Source organism: Rutidosis leptorrhynchoides, chromosome 1 (genome assembly GCF_046630445.1).
Source record: "Rutidosis leptorrhynchoides isolate AG116_Rl617_1_P2 chromosome 1, CSIRO_AGI_Rlap_v1, whole genome shotgun sequence".
In the NCBI taxonomy this organism is placed as follows: Eukaryota; Viridiplantae; Streptophyta; class Magnoliopsida; order Asterales; family Asteraceae; genus Rutidosis; species Rutidosis leptorrhynchoides.
Genome location: NC_092333.1, coordinates 620,328,515 through 620,348,573, shown reverse-complemented (window position 1 = coordinate 620,348,573; position 20,059 = coordinate 620,328,515). Strand labels below are relative to the sequence as shown.

General features: G+C 35.5%; 1 protein-coding gene and 1 pseudogene across 1 annotated transcript; both read left to right on the top strand.

Annotated features, from left to right (window-relative positions):
• Positions 1-2,663: 2,663 nt before the first annotated feature.
• LOC139848473 (homeobox-leucine zipper protein HOX17-like) lies at positions 2,664-5,086 on the top strand. The gene is made up of 5 exons (XM_071838204.1): positions 2,664-3,029; positions 3,200-3,279; positions 3,941-4,040; positions 4,976-5,005; positions 5,063-5,086. Exons 1-5 carry the CDS (start codon positions 2,664-2,666, stop codon positions 5,084-5,086), a joined length of 600 nt encoding a protein of 199 aa, XP_071694305.1.
• Positions 5,087-15,258: 10,172 nt separating this feature from the next.
• On the top strand, positions 15,259-18,427 carry LOC139848460 (cold-responsive protein kinase 1-like; annotated as a pseudogene).
• The last annotated feature ends 1,632 nt before the right edge of the window (positions 18,428-20,059 follow it).

Sequence of the window (20,059 nt, the reverse complement as noted above, 5' to 3'; positions counted from 1 at the left end):
TTGCATGAACTAGCAAAATGGGTGTGTTTAATCTTGAGTTTTAGATGATTAAATGTTGTTAAATGTTATAAATGCATGTATTAAATGTGTTCCTAGTGTTACTAGCTTCATTTTGATGTATAGGTTGCATGAGAAAACTCTAAGAACTTGTTTAGTGATTTTTGGTGGAATTGAGCTAGGGTTTAATGAACTTGAAATGATTATTTGATGCATTGATTGCCATGATTTGTTGTTAGTAAGTTGTTAGTTGTATTGTATGCTCAATTGCCTACAAAATGGCATGTCATATTTATGCATTGAATGCCTAAATCATTAAATGTGCATTGGTAAGTTTGAAGCATTAATGTGTGCACTGAATGATCACTTGGTTTGAAAACTCGGTTGTTACAAATGAGGTTTTTAATTGATGAATTGTGTTTAGTTGCATTCTACGTCAAAAGAGCTTTCCAACGATATAAGGTGCGAGTCCTAAGTGTTAGCGGTTTGTGTTTTATGCACAAAAAGGTTTTGGATTGAGACTTGAACATTTGGGACTGGCCAGGCACCAGCACCCGGCCTTTGCCGCGGCGCGGCCCTTTCCTGTCGCGGCGCGACATATAAGGGGGCCAGGTTCTGACCTCCTTGTCCCAAATGTGAAAAATGTTTGGCACGTTCTAGACCTCCAATTCACATGCAATTTGTTCTAACATGCTTATATATGAATAATTAGCATAGAAAATTTGTTCGGGACCCGACCCGAACATGTTGACTTTTCGTTGACTTTGACCGACCAAAGTTTGACTTTTTGTCAAACTTAACCAATTGATTATGCAATCTTTCTAACTTGTTTCTATACATGTATCTTGCATGAAACTTGACTATTTGCTTCACATGCTTCATAATCGAGTCGTATTGAGCCATAGGACTAATTGAACAACTTTGACCCTTCGTGACTATCGTTATTGATACAACCTATTTGTTTAGGTCGAGACTAGCGTTGTCCTTTGCGCACATTACTTGTTGAAGTACTTATTTACTCTTGCAATCAAAGGTGAGATCATAGTCCCACTTTTACTCTTTTATACTTATATTTGGGATGAGAAAACATAAACGTTTCATTTTACAAAGTGAACACAAGTACGAAAACAAACATTCTACGTACGAGTTAGAACAAAAAGCCTCAATTCAATTATCATTAGTTACACTTGCAGGGTGTAAGCGAGAACTTATGTTGTGTGGCCATACGGGTTTGACAAACCCTCATTCGGACGGTTCGCTACCGTTAATCGGATGAAATATATTTTCGGGGATAAGTGTATGTTCTGACACTATATTAATGGGGTTTCGTGATAGTTAAGCCTTGATAATTGAGTGCTCTTGATATCAACTTTTAGAATGGTTTATTATTATTTCAGCGTGACAACACTTGTGGTTCAACTTACTTACTCACTTACTTACTTACTAAACCTATGATTTCACCAACGTTTTCGTTGACAGATTCTCTATGTTTTTCTCAGGTCCTTGAACTTAGGTGATACATGCTTCCGCTCATACTTTTGATACTTGCATTGGATGTCGAGTATACTTGCATACGTGGAGCGTCTTTTTGGCTACTTTAAACTATGTCGCACGTGTTTCATATGAACTATAACTTTTGATATGTACTTGTCTTGGGAATTACTTTTGTAAACATTGAAACATCCTTTTATGAAATGAATGCGACATATTTTCGGTCAAACTTTGTTATAAATGCTTATGACCCTGTAATGGGACCATACGTAGACGACGCCGTCACTTGACGATTTGTCGGGGTCGCTACAAGTTTTTTGGTAAAAAGTGTGTATGGATCAATAACTGGTGTGTGAGTATCACCTCCCTAACTTTTAAACCGTACGTCCGTTTTTGACGCACCAAAAATATAAATTCGTCAGAACAATGATCCCGACATGTTGGACCAGTCAATACAACTCAGAAACCAGGCACGATTCCCTAGAACATCAGCTGATCAGATTTATATACGAGTATATTTTAATTATGTAATTTTCTTGTTTAACGCGAAGATTTTGATCCGTTCATTCGTTTAACGCGAATCCTACATGAAAATTGTACTACTATTGAGAGGAATTCAAAACATAGGGTTATATATTATCAAGCAAGCTGCATGTTTTGTAAGCAACCCGATCTTTCGGATCTTTTAATTTAATTTATGTGTGTCGAAAAATAACTAGTTTAATGAACAAGCTAGAATTATGAGTTATAAAAGATCTTTAACTAAACTTTGACTTTCATTAAGGGAAAGTCAAGAATGTTGGATGTTGTCAAAGCAGAAGTAATTATGTGTTGGTTTCCTATCAAAGTGTCATAATGATATCGTAACGCAATACAACTTAAACTCATTCTCATATTATTAACATTAATTAATTATTGTTATTGTTATAGTTTTAGCTTTCATTACTTAATAAAAGCTCCTAACAATTAATGAATACATAATTATTAATAAGTATAATTTTGGTACCACTGATCTATAAACAGGTATATTTCCTCCTTGATTTCTTATCTAACCACAAGGTTTTCCATCTTAATTTGCCGATTATATTTTGGGCAATTTCTCTTTTTTTTTTTTTTTTTTCCTTTCCATTTTCCTTTTATTTATAATAAAAATAACTTTTCTCTCTTGTTTCAATATGAATGAAGAAGAAAGATGCAACACAACACTTGGTCTTGGGATTGGATTAGGGATGAAATGTGAGAAGCAATCAGCAAAAGAAAACAAGAAAGGGTTTTGGTTGAATCTCTCATTGCCACTTTATCCGAAAACTGAAAAAAGTGATTATGATCATAAGATTAATGATGATCAAAAGGCTGATCATGATCATATTAGTTCTAAAACCATGGATGATCAAGAAGAAGATAGAAGTTTAAAACGAAACGTTAACAATGCAAATATTGGTGATAACAACGGCGATGGATCGAGAAAAAAGCTAAAGCTCACGACGGAGCAAACCACTTTACTTGAAGATAGCTTTAAAACCCATAGCACCCTTAATACGGTAAATAAATATCATTATTTTTGGTATGACAAGCATACAAGAATTAATTTGACCCTTTGGTCCATGTATATAGACATATGTTTAAAGAATATAGTGATAGTGATGTTTAAAGAATATGACAAACATACAATTATACTTTAACATGAAGTCTATCTATATTGTGGTTGCAGGGTCAGAAACAAGAACTTTCAAGGAAATTGAATCTTCTTCCTCGACAAATCGAAGTCTGGTTCCAAAATAAACGAACAAGGTTCAACTTTCAGTTTTTTTTTTTTTTTTTTTTTTTTTTTTAATGTGTGCATTCGCACACACTCATATTGAAATCGCTTAAACAAAAACATTATCTTATAAAAAGTTGCTTGATTAATTAAACATATCTAATTGACTTATAAGTAGTATATTTTAGGAAAATGGTGAAACCCAATATAGATAGGTGATAATGATAATTGGAGAAAATTTAGAACCAAAACAATTGACCTATGTAATTTCAATCATCATGGACTTATAATCCAATTTATACGACATCTAAGAGATCAATCTTATCATGAATCATGTCTTACTCTAAAAACAATTTAGTACATAATCATATCATACGATAATTACATCGATAAAACCACACTAGTCATGTACCTAAACTAGTATGGTTACGAACTATCCTAAGCAGGACTTGAACCCTCAACCTCAAGGTTGTAAGGGTGACCTCGATACCGCTAAGTCATTGCCTCTTTCGTTTTAGAACTAATATAATCTTGATTAGCTACAATAAAATTACCTAATCTCACCGAGATAGAATATGCTAAGTTAAAATTTAGACACTCATGCCTTACCAGAAAGTAAAGAGTCTCATTTAATTTGCCCAATCATATATTAATAATCTCAACTTATCATTGATGCTGATCATATGGTGACAGGACAAAGTTGAAGCAAATCGGACAAGAATGCGAGTTGTTAAAGAAACGTTGTGAAACCCTAAACGAAGAAAATAGTAGACTAAAGAATGAACTTCAAGAGGTTCGTTGTCGTTCATTAAAAATTGAACATCAGCAACAATCGATTAGTTCCAAAACGATTGCTACCTATCTACGTTCAGTACCCCCACAACGGAAGCAATGCATTAAAAATGAACTTCATGAATGGCGGGAACATGGTCCAAACGAATGATGATCGTTAGTAATAATTAAAAAGAATGCTAGCTAGTGATGATAAATTGTTGTAGGATGAAAATAAAACGTCTTTGATTGTTTTTAATAACTAGGGTTGCTAATTAGGATGTTAGGCAATTGCTTATTAAAAATTTAACTCGTGAATCATGATTATATATAGTTGTCAACCAACGACCCTACAAATAATACTAGGCTAATCAAATATTACTAATAATGATATAATGATAAATAAATCATGAGGTCTGATCCGGTTATGATAATCAGTGTAAACTGAATGTTTGTCCTAGGTACGTTACGTACATGCCATACTATTACCGTTAGCAATATATATTTAGAAAGATATATATTTAGGAAGATGATCTTCACATACTATTTTTTAATTCATATACACCTAATTAACTATTATACCCTTAATTATACTTATACTTAGGATAATAATAGTATAAGTTTAACTCTCCAAGGGTATAATTGTAATTTTATGAGATAAAAGTGTACATGAATCAAAAATTGGTGTGTGCGGATCACCTCTCATATATTTATATCTGCTTAAAGAATTAAAATGAAAGGGACTTGCGGGTATAGTCCAATGGTTCCCCGTTCCCTTGTACTTTGTGTCATGGGATAGGAAGAGGTCATCGGTTCGATCCTTAGAGATGACATGTGATTTCTTTAAACTAATTGAACATCAATTAAGGGTCCTATCTTTTGAACCAAAGTTGTCCAAGTTAAAATTATAATCGTATAAAATCTCTTTGTCATGGTTTTATGTGATCACGGATTCAGGCTAATTATTCTGAGTTAATTGCTACACAGGTATCAAATCGTTGTTGATTTTGTTATTGGTATTTGGTTTATGATTATGCATATTAGGTGTTTAACAAAATGCTCGTGTGAATTGATAATGTCAAATTCACATCGTCAAAAAATTAAGGGTTTAAGAAATTAAATTATAGAGATGGATGATTCATACTTATCGTAACAAAGCAATAAATCACATTAACTTTAACAACAAATTTTAAATTACACAATAAATAAATAAGTATATATGAATTACCTGACTGTGCTACGCCTAATAACCTAATCAAAATCGCTTTGGATTCAGCGATTTAGACTTGCACGAATTTTTAGGATAAAGTTAAAAGCAAACACAATTAATAGAGTAATGATTATGTTTTACAAATTTTGTCACTTATTATTATTTATTATTATTGTAATTTTTTTTTTTAAAAACCAGCAAAATTTTTATTAAGACTATAAAAGGAGATATACATTCAGGATATACAGAACATGAAACTAAAAACAAAACTAGCTGTACAAGCAATAAAACAGGAGGATGCTAAGCTAAACTCGTAAGCACTAGGCTAACAAAAACTCGAGAGGAGGCAGGGTTTTGTGTAAGAAAAAGCTTTCGTCTTCAATTACCAACATAGGGAGGACAACTTGTAGAAACAAGCTGGATTAAAATAGGAGACACAGTGTTGAAAACTCAACGACAAAGTGCTCTACCCTAACCCACTTAGCCCCGAACTACGAAGTGATCGAAGATTAGAGCAAAAAACTTACACCTTAGCCGATACCTGCTTTTACAGTGGGGTTAGCATCGAAAGATTTCGGATTGGTGATCCATTGAAGCCACTCTAGTTTACCCTTTTTCCAGCGGCAATTGATCCACTCGTAGCTTTTTGATTGGATGTCAGAGACGATCTTTGGGCAGATTTGTTTATTATTCCCGAAAACTAAATCATTACGATTTTTCCATATTAAATAGCTCGAGGTCCACACTACCGCTTGCCATATTGCCAAACCAGTGGACGAGTTGAAAGATGGGTTAGAGCATTTTGAAAGGTCATTAAGGCTTGAGATATATAAGTTATTTAGGTTCCACCATTTACGTATTCTATCCCAAATGTCGACAGAGTGTTTACACGAAATAAGGGGGTGATGAAGAGTTTCCAAATCGTTGTCACAAACTGGGCATCTCGTTGAGTGGAGATCAATACCCCGCTTGTCTAATTCGGTACGTACGGGGAGTTTATTTAGTTTTGCACGCCAAATAAATATGCCAATTTTTTGGGGTAACAGGGGGTTGACGAGGGTGGGATCAGGCGAAGGTAAGTTTGAGGCGACAATTTCATTAAGGTGGTTCATGAAAGCACGTGAAGAAAAGTGACCTTGTTTAGTTGCAAATTTTCAATTCCATGTGTCTTGTTTATCAAGAGGGGTCTTGAAGTTCATTAACAGGTTTGTTAGAGCATGATATTCAGTTTCCGAACGCCACTTGGGTTGTGAGATCCAATCCCAATTTAAGGAAACTGTATTCTTGGCCCAATTTAGTCTATCACTCACTAAGGCATCTTTTTTTGATTCCAGTTTGAAGAGTCTCGGGTAAGTATCTTTGAGTCTTTCTTCTCCACACCATTTGTCATTCCAAAAGCTAGTATCCAATCCATTACCTATGACTTTAACAAATTCGTTAGAAATATCACACCCTAATTTCATTAGGGGTTGTTCAATTTTAATGATATTATACCAAGTTCTTCCCGAGAATTTTTTGTTATTATTTTCGGGTAAATTCGATGAGATTCTCAGTCCTCCATTAGGCCCATAAATACTTTTAATCACCCGAGTCCAAAAGGAGTTTTTATTATTGAGAAATTTTCACCACCATTTTATTAAAAGAGAAAAGTTTTTTAATTTTAAAGAGCCAATATTTAAACCTCCATCACCGTAGGGGAGTAGTATTATTATTGTAATTAGTATTCCAAAAACGTTTAGATTTTGTCCATTAAACTCATTTGTCATCGATTATCCGAAAATCTTTTAATTTAATTTGGTTGATTCTTAATTATAAAAAATAGTGCTTTTTAATTCGATAAATCTTACATAATCAATTTTGGGTCCTAACCTCCTTACTTAATCCATCCATTGTCTCAAACTTTCAATATAAATTAAATACGAAGTAGATAACTTATCGGAAAAAAATCATTTTGAAAATATGTATGTCTACAATATTAAGTAGAATGTAAGTAACTAATAAGTAAAAATAAACATAAAAGTTAATACAAACATGTTAAACGTAAAATGTAAATTTTAAAGGTAAAACGTAATGTACTCGTTCATAGGAGAGTTATCTCGTTTACCCAAAAAATTAAAAAATATGTATATGTAAAAAGTAAAAGTTAATAAAAAACGTAATGTAATAAATAAAAGCGTAAACGAAAGAACGTAAAGAAATGTAACAAAAAAATCTAAAAAGTATACGCTTTTGTAAAATCGTAAACTAAAAACGTAAAAAAAAAAGAGTAAACGTAGAAACGTAAAAAATGAGTACGAAAACACTTAAACGTGAACATTTAAAACGTAGACGAAAAAATGTAAACGAAAAACGTAAAAATACTTGAACGTAAAAATTAAAAACATAAGCGAAAAATACTTAAACGTAAAATACGTAACTACTATTATTTAGTGTTACTACATGTAGTGTATTTTATTTATTAATACTATTCAACTTTTTTAATATTCTTAATATTAATTTAATTAATTTATATTATTCACATTGACATTGTAATTATAGAGTTATCATTACCTTAATATATATAATAATTTAATTTAATTAATTCTTTTCATATATTATATTATTATCATAGTGTAATTATTATCTAATTATAACCTATAAATTTATAGGTTTGGTCCAAATAAGTTAAAGATTGGTCCAAATACATAAAGCCATCAATTAATAATGGTGGTATATATTGACCCTATAGGGAGGTTTTACCGGATTCGTTCGCGGATCTCTACCCGGAACACTGCCTGAATGGATGTGTTCCCGGGTACAGTCGATCGGGTTTCCGCCCGAACGTGTGTGTTACGTGTAAATGATGAGGGTCGTTGAAATAAATGATATACTAATGATAAAAAATCGCCTTAAAAAAAGAATTAAATTCGAAGTATTGCTCGTATTATATTTATATAGATGCATATGTATGTATGTGTGCGTAACAGGCTTATTTTTTCAAAAAATCTATAATCGACAATGTTAATCTGGTGATCAATATCGAATTTATGATTAAAACGTAAAGGTGTCTTGAATTGTTTTTCAAAATTAATTAGGTATATTTGAAGAGCACTTCCATGACTATTTAAGGATTCAAAATTCCTAAAAATGTATAAGCTCCTATAATTTAATTTATTGATGTTTTATACAAATATGTTGTGAAAAAAATTTCAATTAGTGGTATCTAAAGGTTATGAATGTTTTTCTTGACTTGTCTATATATACAATAATAGATTAGCTATGCATGAGAAATATTGACAAGATTCCACAATATATGGGATTTGATAGGCTAGCTAATGAGTCAATGGTCTAAGCCTAAAATATATGTGATGTTAATCTATTCTAAAAAATCCCACAATATACGGGATTTGATATGTCAACTATTATAACTGTTACTCCCCCGCAGTCGGAGCTATCAGTTTCGTATGCAAAGACTGGTGCGAAACTCGTTGAAAAGAAGTCTCGGTAGTCCTTTTGTAAAAATGTCCGCAATTTGAAATCTAGTCGGTACATGAAGAATGCGAACTTGGCCACGTGAGACTTTTTCCCTGACGAAATGAATGTCGAGCTCTATGTGTTTGGTCCTCTGATGTTGGACTGGGTTGCCAGACAAATATATCGCACTCACATTATCACAAAAAATAAGAGTAGCTTTCATAATTGGACACGTGAGCTCAAGTAACAGATTGCGTAACCAGCAGGATTCGGCAACAACATTAGCAACTCCAAGATACTCGGCTTCGGCACTCGACCTGGAAACCGTAGGTTGTCTTTTCGATGACCAAGAAATGATATTATCTCCCAAGTAGATGCAGTATCCGGAAGTGGACCGACGAGTGTCAGGAAAACCAGCCCAGTCGGCATCAGTATATGATACTAGTGCATGTAACGAGGACGTTGAGATAAATAATCCGAGAGATATTGTGCCTTGAATATATCTAATAATGCACTTTAGGGCAAGCATGTGAGCGTCATGTGGCGAATGCATGTGTAGGCATATCTGCTGAACTGCATATGAGATATCCGGGCGTGTGAACGTGAGATATTGGAGTGCACCAGCTAAACTCTGATAATAAGTGGGGTCCGGATATAAATTTCCTAAGTTGGCACTTTGCTTGCCTTGGGTATCAGCTGGTGTAGCAATCGGGTTACATGAAGTCATACCTGCACGTTCAATAATATCGCAAGCATATGCACTTTGATTAAGAAACAAACCATTAGTACTACGCTGAACGGAGATACCCAAAAATGAACTCAGAGGACCTAAGTCCTTCATAGCAAACTCGCAAGCCAATTTGCCCATAAGGTGATCACGAAGAGCATCAGAAGATGTAGCTAAAATGATATCATCCACATAAAGTAACAAGTACTCAATGTCCTTGCCGTGATGGTATATAAATAGCGAGTGATCACATTTGATGGTATATAAATAGCGAGTGATCACATTTGCTATGTATGAAACCAATAGTATAGACAAAATCTGCAAATCGTTGGTACCATGCACGTGGTGCTTGCTTTAAATCGTAGAGTGAGCGTTTGAGCAAACACACGTGATTCGGGCGAGTACGATCTTTAAAACCTGTAGGCTGATACATATAAACAGTTTCATTTAAATTACCATGTAAAAAAGCATTTTTAACATCCAACTGGTGTATAGGCCAAGATTTTGAAATCGCAATACTAAGAACAGTCCGAATGGTGGCAGGTTTCACTACTGGACTAAAGGTCTCATGGTAATCAATACCGAGCTGTTGTGCTCGTCCATCTCCTACAAGTCGAGCTTTGTAACGCTCGAACGTACCATCAGATTTCGTCTTATGACGGAAAATCCACATAGATCGGATGATATTCATGTTGGATTGACGGGGTACAAGTTCCCACGTCTTATTATCCATCAAAGCCTGGTATTCTTCGGTCATGGCACGACGCCAATTAGGGTCAGCTAATGCAATTTTAGGATTAGAGGGTAGAGGAGAGATAGAAGTTGTTGCCGAGAGATTAAAGGGAGCTTTAGGTTTGAAAATTCCCGACATGGAACGAGTTATCATTGAGCGAGTGGGATGTTGAGTGTTATTCGAGGGGTTAGTAGTAGAAGAACTAGTATTTGGTACGAAGTTGGTACCATTATGTCCAACAGAATTGGTTTGAGTAGGTGCAGAAGCCAGAAGGTGGCGAATTGTTTGACTTGCGAATTGCCAATTTGTCATTATGTCCATTATGAATGTTTTTCTTGACTTTCCTTCATCAATGCATTGTCTATATACACAATAATAGATTAGCTATGCATGGGAAATATTGACAAGATCCCACAATATATGGGATTTGATACGCTAGCTAATGAGTCAATGGTCTAAGCCTAAAATATATGTGGTGTTAATCTATTATAAAAAATCCCACAATATACGGGATTTGATATGTCAACTATTATAACTGTGGGCAAGTTTGAATTAGTGGGGTAAGGGCATGGTGGTGGAGAGGAATTCCAAGTTGGGTTTTGCCACACCCAAGAACTATATACTGGTGGCCCAGCATATGGTGTTTGTTGGTAACCCTGAAAAACACGACCAGAATTAGGTTTACCCCTTCCGTTGTTACTTCGTCCCCGATTAGAAGAACCCCGATTGTTACCTCTGCCTCGATAATTATTATTCCGATTGTGTGAGTTACCGGAATTTTGTTGTGAGTTATTTGACGAATTGGTTTGCATTAAGAGAGCTGTACCAGCATTTGATGAAGCCTGTGTTGCCATCGGCTGCTTACGCCCATCGTCTGCTTACGCGATTCTTCTAAAATCAACATTGACCGAGCATCATAAAATGAAGGTAGCGGTTTGGTGAATGAGAGGAGAGTACCGATTGCTTGATAGTTTTCGTCCAGGCCTGAAATCAATTGCAACACTAGCCGATCTTCCTTAACCTTATCACCGACATTTGAAAAGCTGATCCGCCGTATTTTTGAGTTCTTGACAATAGGAGGACATATTGGGGAAGTTATCCAAGCAGATGTTAGAAAATTGGTGTTGGAGTTGAACGGCACGAGATTGCTCGTTGTCGTGAAAGATGCTTTTCAACCGCTCCCAAGTTTGCTGTGCAGTGGAGTCCGGTGACAGAATCGTTTGAAGTAGTGGAGGCGTGTGTAACATCCCGCCTTTTTCCGTTTACCTTTCCGTTTAACTATTTAAATCCCGTTATATGTTTATAACATCTCCCGTTATTACGCGTTTTAAAAATATCTCGTTTAGGAATTCACGCACCCGCAACCGAACTTGAGGGACTGGTTTCGCCAAAGTGCCAAAGAGGTGACTAGCATTTGACTAGTCAACCCCTTCCTACCACCTTTTTCATTTCATTTCTCTTTTTCTTTACTACTTTTCAATTTTCTCTCAAACTCCATATCAAAGAATCATCATCTAAATCCAAGCTAGCGGGTGTCTTGCAAAACAAATTACATATTTGGAATTCTTGCAACTTTTCCTTCGATTCCATACCGACTTCATCAACTTTGGGTAACTTTCTAAAATCACTAGATTTTTGTGTTCTTGATATTTTGAACTTATAAAGTTGTTAATTAGTGTCTATGGCTCAAGTCTAACATGAATATATGATTTATATGCTCGATTTCGTTATTTGAAGTAACTAGCTTGAGTATGAACTTTGGTGTGTTGATTTGGTGATTTGGTTGTTTTAATGTGTTAAATGTTATAAATGCATGTATTAAATGTATTCCTAGTATCACTAGCTTCAATTTGATGTATAGGTTGCTTGAGAAAACTCCATAAACTTGATTAGTGATTTTGGTGAAATTGGGTTAGGGTTTGATAAGCTTGAAATGAATATTTGATGCATTGAATGCCATGAATTATTGTTAGTAAGTAGTTAGTTGTATTGTATGCTCGATTACCTACAAAACGGCATGTTGTATGTATGCATTAAATGCCCAAATCATAAATGTGCACTTATCAAATTTGAGTATTAAATGTGTGCATTAATTGATCAATTACTTTGGAAAGTCGATTGTTACAAATAACGTTTTTGATTGGTGAAATGTATTTAGTTGTGTTCTTTGTCAAATTACCTTTCTAACGATATAAGATACGAGTTCTAAGTATTAGCGGTTTGCGAGTTATGCTTGGAAAGTGTTTGGAAATTTGAGACTGACCAGGTACCAGCTCCCGTGTATTGTCGCGGCGCGACAATCCTGGGTCGCGGCGCGGCCTAAGCCGTGGTCAGGTTCTGACCTCCTTGGTCAAATTATGAAAAATGTTTGGCACCCTATGGACCTCCGATTCACATGGGACTTGTTCTAACATGTTTATATATGAATAAAAACCTCAGAAAAATAGTTCGGGACCCGACCCGAACGTGTTGACTTTTTCGTTGACTTTGACCGACCAAAGTTTGACTTTTTGTCAAACTTAACCAAATGATTATGCAACCTTCCTAACTTGTTTCTATACTTGTATCTTGCATGAAACTTGACAATTTGATTCACATGCTACTTAATCGAGTCGTAACGAGCCATAGGACTAATTGAACATCTTTGACCTATCGTGTTTACCGTTATTGATACGACCTATTTGTTTAGGTCAAGACTAGCATTATCCTTGCACACGTTACTTTGTGAAGTACTTTTCATACGTGCACTCAAGGTGAGATCATAGTCCCATCTTTCAAACAACTTTTATGCTTTAAACTATGGGATGAGAAACATATACGTATCATACTTTACACTTTGAACACAAGTACGAAAACGAACATTCCACGTACGGGTTTGAACAAAAATCCTCAATTCAATTATCATTAGTTACACTTGCAGGGTGTAAACGAGAACTTATATTATGTGATCACATGGGCTTGACGAGCCTCATTCGGACGGTTCGCTACCGTTAGCGGATGAAATATATTTTCGAGTATAGTGTATGTTCTAACACTATGTAACAGGGTACAAAACAGTTAAGTTTGATAATTGGGTGCCCGCGAAACAAATAACAACTTTGGAATGCAAATGATTTAGATAATCATATTATATTAAATCTTGTGGTTCAAATGCAACGTTTACTAAAACACCTATGATTTCACCAACGTTTTCGTTGACAGTTTTCTATATGTTTTCTCAGGTCCTTGAAAGCTACTTGATACATGCTTCCGCACTCTTTTTGATACTTGCTTGGATGTCGAGTATACATGCATAGTTGGAGCGTCTTTTGACTACTTTAAATTGTGTCGCATAGGTTTCATTCGTACGTTAAACTTTGTAATGTAACTAGTCTTTTGAACTACATTTGTAAACTTGAAACATCCTTTTACTTATGAAATGAATGCGACACATTTTGGTCAAACGTCATGTTAAAAACTTATGACCACGTAACGGGACCTAAGTAGTCGGCGCCGTCAAACATGATTTGGTCGGGTCGCTACAGCGTGACTGTACCATAAATCCACTGAAGCACTATAGCATCCAGTCGTGACCATAAGGCAGGAGATTGAATGGTTTCGATGGAGGTAGAGTCTGTGTTAGTGGATGATGAAGAGGTGGGCTAGGAAGGGATAATATGTTCAATTACATCGAATGCCCTGCAGTGAATTTTAAATAATTCAGACCAAGACCCGTATTGACTGTTATCCATATCAAGGATGATTGGAATGAAATTTCTGATGTTGTTAACAGTGATTGCAAGGTGGATTTTGGTTTCTGCCATTGAAAGAGTGAAGAAGTTTGTGAAAGTGAGTAGAAGGAAAAGAAAAAAAAAAAAAAAGGCTCGTGATATCATAAAGGTTATGAATGTTTTTCTTGACTTTCCTTCATCAATGCATTGTATATATATACAATAATAGATTAGCTATGCATGGGAAATATTGACAAGATCCCACAATATATGGGATTTGATAGGCTAGCTAATGAGTCAATGGTTTAAGCCTAAAATATATGTGATGTTAATCTATTCTAAAAAATCCCACAATATACGGGATTTGATATGTCAACTATTATAACTGTTAGTATCAGGAGCAATGTGTCAATGCAGAATCTACTTTCCTTGATCGATCATGACAGTATTAAGCATAATTAAAAGAAAGATGGTCAATATTTGTCTAGTTTTTGAATCATTATCATTATAAAGAAAAAGATGATCATCACGGTATCGGCGAAGAAAAATATTAGACTGGAGGAGGTGACTGCCCCCACCTGAACATTAGCTTTTTATTAGTCATTTTACATTAAGTGGGGTTATTACTTTTTATTGGAAATTCACCAAAATACAAAATTTTAAAGTGTATTTTTAATAAAATTCAGTTTATTAAAAGAAAAGTGCAAAAAAACATCACAGTTTCAAACAAGGACTCGTTCGAACCTAGTGCACGAGTTCAAAATATAATTTTATCGGTTATCTTAGATAAAATGTGGCCAAGGTTGAATTCAAACAAGACCGTGTTCGAACCTTTCCAAGTGCATGACTTCGAAATAGAATTTTATCTGTCATCGTATTTGGGATGTCGCTGTTATTGAGTTAAAACAGGTCGTGTTCGAACCTTGTCAACCTAGTGCACCGGTTCGAAGTACAATTTCATCGGTCATTGAGTTTGAACTAGGTCATGTTCGAACATTATTCAAACCTATGATTTATTTTTGCAATATTTTTAAAAAACTATGTACTATTTTGTTAAGAAAAACTTAAATAAACTTGTATTATGATAATTGATGAATATATACTCCGTACTTTTGTTTATATAATATTTGGTAGCCCCAGATATGGGTGATAGCCCATTGAAAAAGCCCAACTACAAACTTCAATCGATCAAATTTCTAAATTCCAACAGCCCGTTGAAAAATATAAACAAATACAAATTCATCCTTTCTACCTCTTCAACAAGCACACGATTTCAGAATTATACTTCGAACAATCAACGACCGATTGGCCATATTTATTTCTTCAAATCAAGTATTGGTTAACAAGTGTTTATAGCTAAGTTGATCATACATACTATAAACACTACAAACATTTTAACAAGAAGAAATGTGTAGTCTACTTCAAGGTACGTACTCACAGTAGTTATCAACTATATGTATAATTATCATATGTTTGTTTTCAAGTAATATGATAACAATATAATTGTGTACATTATGTAGAAAAACCTGTATCGCCTGATCAAGAAAGCTCGTTTCAAAAGCGTCATAAGGTGGGCTTATACTTTTTCCTTGGAGGCTTTATTGTGTTCCTAGTTTTTTTTTTTTTTTTTTTTTTTTTTTAACAGCGATTGAGGTCACCCGAGGGGGATTAAACTACCCGTTGCAATCATCTTCCGTTTCGACTATGTCGATGCAGCGATAATAACCCCGCCCCCATCGCTGCCCTGGAGGAAACCTTGAAACCGATCTAAGGGCACGGCCAAGTAAAACCCCCTCCCCTTTACCCCCCAAACGATATGGGAAAGGTGCCATGGATACTTCATGGCAGGGATGAAATTGTGTTTTTAATATGTAGCCAACGATGGTCGAACTCCTGACCTCCTCTAAAGGAGGCATGCCACCAACCGCTGGACCACATCACAATAACCAACCGCTGAAATTGTGTTCCTAGTTTTGGTTATTGTGATTCTTGCTTTCAGAAAATTTATAAGATTTGCACAGTCAGGAGAGTGTTTGAGGCGTAAAGATAGTTGTAAAGGTAAAAGGATGTATTTTTTATCGAACCGTTTTGTTATTTTAAGGCGTTGATTATTAACTTCATGTTAGCTAAACTATACTTCTATTGTGAATTGCAGCTGCAAAAGACTATTTCAACGGTAAACTAGAGACGATAAGTTATTTTTAGCTTCCGAACATTAAAAGAAGCGTCCAATAATATTCACTAGTGTAACCTTTTAGGCAAAGGTGAATTTGGGCCAGTTTATATGGTACGTCTCTTTCCTCACACTTTATTACCTGATAAAAATTTCGACATGTTGTTTTAGAATGGAATTATCGGTGATGTTAATTTATTGTTATTGAACAATGAACAATTTATGAGTTATGATGGTTTTAATAGGGTTTATATATTAAAAGATGGGAGGTTAGTTGCTATAAAGAAACCTTGTTTCGTCGAGTAGCAACAAGGAGAACCAGAATTCATTGCAGAAGTTAGGATGAGAAGTTAGGATGATTACGACTTTACGAGCATACAACATAAAAACCTCGTACGTCTTCTTGGTTGCTGCTGCAAGGGACCTCAAAGGGTACTTGTTTACGAGTACATGAAGAACAGAAGTTTGGACCACATTATCTATAGTATAATTTACCTTTTTCTAAAATGCATTAGCTTCTGTAAATATCTATGCTCTGTTTTTATTAATCACTCTTCAAGTTGTATCCAGGGGCGGAAATAGCTTTAGACATGGGGTGACCTAGCTTTAGACATGGGGTGTCAGGGGCGGACCAACAAATTTTAAGCCTGAAATTTTGAATTATTTTATATTGTGCCAGCCCACAAGCCTAAAATTTTGAATTATTTTATTTTTCCATGGGAGGTTACAGATTTCTGAATCCGCCACTTGTCTTGTATTCATAAATAGGCAAAAGTAAGCAGTATTTAAGCTGGAATACTCGATTCCAGATTAATTTGGGCATTTTTCGTGGTTTGCAGTACCTACACAAAGAATCCCATAATAGAATCGTCCATAGAGATATCAAAGCGAGCAATATCTTACTTGATGGCAATTTTCAGCCAAGAATCGGAGACTTTGGTCTCGCTAAGTTCTTCCCTGAGGGCCAAGCGTATCTCAGCGCAACATTCGCTAGAACATTGTATCTTGTTAGTTGATGTTATCTTGGTATTGATATATTAGCCGTTTGTACTAATTATAATTATGATCTTTTTAAAAATTTCGACCGTTTGTAGTGGCTATACAGCCCCTGAATATGCAATCAGGGGCGAAGTATCTGAGAAGGGAGACATTTATAGTTTTGGAGTTCTGGTTCATGAGATAATTAGCTGCAGGAGAAATACTGATATTACGCTACCTTTAGATATGCAATATCCCCCTGAATATGTAAGCCATTTATATCTTGTTGACCATATTGCATCTCTGATTTTGTTTTTAGCTTAAATATGCTTAACACTTATAGTTAACTTTTTCAACACTTGAGGCATATTCTATATAGATTAATTTATAGAATATAGATTTTTGGCGAACAAATGTAATAACATTAATACGGATCCGAAGATCAACAAGTACAAATCGATATAAAAAATCAAAACGAGCCATAGTCAAACTAAACAAACCTAAAACAAGTGGGCTCACCAACAGGGTGAAAGGACGTTTACCTAGGTTACAAAGCAAACCTAAAGCTATAACAAACAGAATCTACATTACTGGAACATTGTAGCGGTGTGTTAATAAATAATTTAATTTTGATTCACAAATCGAAAATCTCCAAGATGGCCTAGTGGTAAGGCGTATAATGTCCCGAAGAGATGTCTCACTTTCGAACCTCTCTATAAATAATTATTTTGAGGGTGACGTAGAAAGGGTTCGTAATACGATGGTTAAGCCTCGTTTTTTTGAATATCCTGAACAAGAAAAACATGATTCGTTTACCCGTTTCAGATATGATAATTACTTCTCTACCTTCAATGTTAAGGACCCTACATTCCAACCACCCAAACATAAACATATCATACTTCTTGGATTTTTTTTCTATTCATTTAATAGAATTGATTGGTAGATACGATGCACCAGTTTACAACACCTGCTACATGCTTAATTTCTGTATTTCAAACTATTCCATTTGCAAAAACTAATGTTGATTGACTAGTCGATTTTTTTTCATGATAACAAGGCATGGAAGCTATATGACTATATGAGAGATCAAAAGTGATTGATCTAATCGATCCAAGAATGCAAAAGGATGGTTTTTCAGTTAAGGACGTTATAAAAACGATTCGTATAGTTTTATCATGCCTTCAGCCTGTTCCAAACATAAGGCCAACCATGTCTGAGATTGTAGCGATGCTGAGTTGGATAGTTGAATTCATCAAATCTCCAATAAAACCAACTTTCTTGGATCGTAAACCACCAAATAATGAAGCTAAGGTTTCTTATGAAACCATCTCTGCTGATTTTTCTAGTCCTTCGGCAACCGAATCCCCTTCATTGACTCAACCTCCAAACTCGCGAGATTTTGAAGTCAGTGGAAGTTCTTCATAAAAAACAGTTAATTATACTTTTAACCTTTTATTAGGCAAACTCTTGCATACAATAATCTATAACAGGATTTGAAAAAGTTTCAGCTTCATTGTTGAAAAGGTCACCACGATACTATTAAGCCATGACTGTATTAATTATAGTTTTAAGTTCATGGTTGTTTTTTAGATCCTCTTATTATTATTCTTGTTAGTACGCATCATCAATATACATACATGAAAGGTACTAAGCTTGTAAAGGAGTAGCACAATTTGATAGAAAGAGTAGCAGAAGAATGCTATATTTGTGTATAAATATTTCTGCAACATTCAAGTATTCAACCCATATCATGTATTTTGTAATAACTTTTGAATAAGATAGCGCCAATGTTATTTAAGGAGTGAATATTTTTTTTTTTGTGAAAATATATAATTTATTAATAAATCATAAAAGATCGGGGGGAATACATAATTGAAATACAATTGAGTAGGTCAACTGATATGTTGTTCGTGATCCTATGATCCACTAATAACTACAAACATTAAACGGTGCACGAGTACACCAAATTGAAGACAATTACCAATACAAATTGATACATGCACGTTGAAATCTGTAACCCAGCCAAAATCTAGACCTATCGATATACTACCCCCAAGCTCGACCAAGCTCCTAATAGACCTCCCGACTCACCACCTCACCACCCTGACATAAAGAGCACCACCCAATCATCAGCAAACAAGCAAGCTCCGTCCACCGAGAAACTCAAGAACACCCGCTCTAAGACCAGCAAACCGACAAAGACCACCTAATAACCGCTCTAAGACCAGCAAACCGGCGAAGACCCCCTAATAAACAGACTAAACTACCGTCAGGGCAGTCGTAAAGCCCTTGAGAGACCTCACACGAAAACCTCATTTTTTGAAATAGACAAAACGACAACGGCAACAACGACGTAGTTCCAAACCGAACCAGAACAACGACAGGGAGGATGGAGCGAAACGAAGCCAACTCAGCAAACAAAACACCGAAACCACCATAAAAAGACCAACACCAACCGACGGCCAAAATCCCGCCAGGGAACTCTGACTACCGCAGAGGGCAGCCGACAGAGGGAAAGAGGAGGTGAAGTCCAGAGAATAAAAAATGCCATTTTCTAAAAAGGAACTAAAAACACCCTAAACAGAAAGGCCGGCAACAATTCCGATAAAAAAACATCGGAGACAAAACTCGTACACTCTTGGATCTGGTAACCAAAAGGGAGCAAGGGAGGCGACATCATCTGGGAATCAAAAGGGAGTAAGGGAGCCGACATCAAACAAAAACGGCAACTAACACCTCGTCGATCTCATATCTCACCGGAGATCGTTGCATGAGATCTCAGAAGTGCAAAGTACCGGAACAAATGCCGAAAAAGTGAAGAGCAGCTTCAGATAACTCAAAACCAACAACCAAAAAATGGGAAACGATGAAACAAACCTTAAATCTTACCGGAGACACAGAATGCACAAGAGCCGGTATTCGTTGCCTGTACCGCCAAAAACACCAGAAAGAAGGTGACCGGAAACCTCAACCGCTGAAAGGTGAATAAGACACCAGACCCAAGAGAAAAAGGAAAAGGAAATCGGGAAACTAACCCAGCGGACCTTCAGTGAGATG

Bases quoted from the DNA above. Each gene is read 5' to 3' on its own strand.
- LOC139848473 (XM_071838204.1), top strand. From the start codon at position 2,664: ATGAATGAAGAAGAAAGATGCAACACAACACTTGGTCTTGGGATTGGA. The intron at 3,030-3,199 runs GTAAATAAATAT...TTGTGGTTGCAG, and splicing joins CCCATAGCACCCTTAATACG to GGTCAGAAACAAGAACTTTC. The intron at 3,280-3,940 runs GTTCAACTTTCA...ATATGGTGACAG, and splicing joins TTCCAAAATAAACGAACAAG to GACAAAGTTGAAGCAAATCG.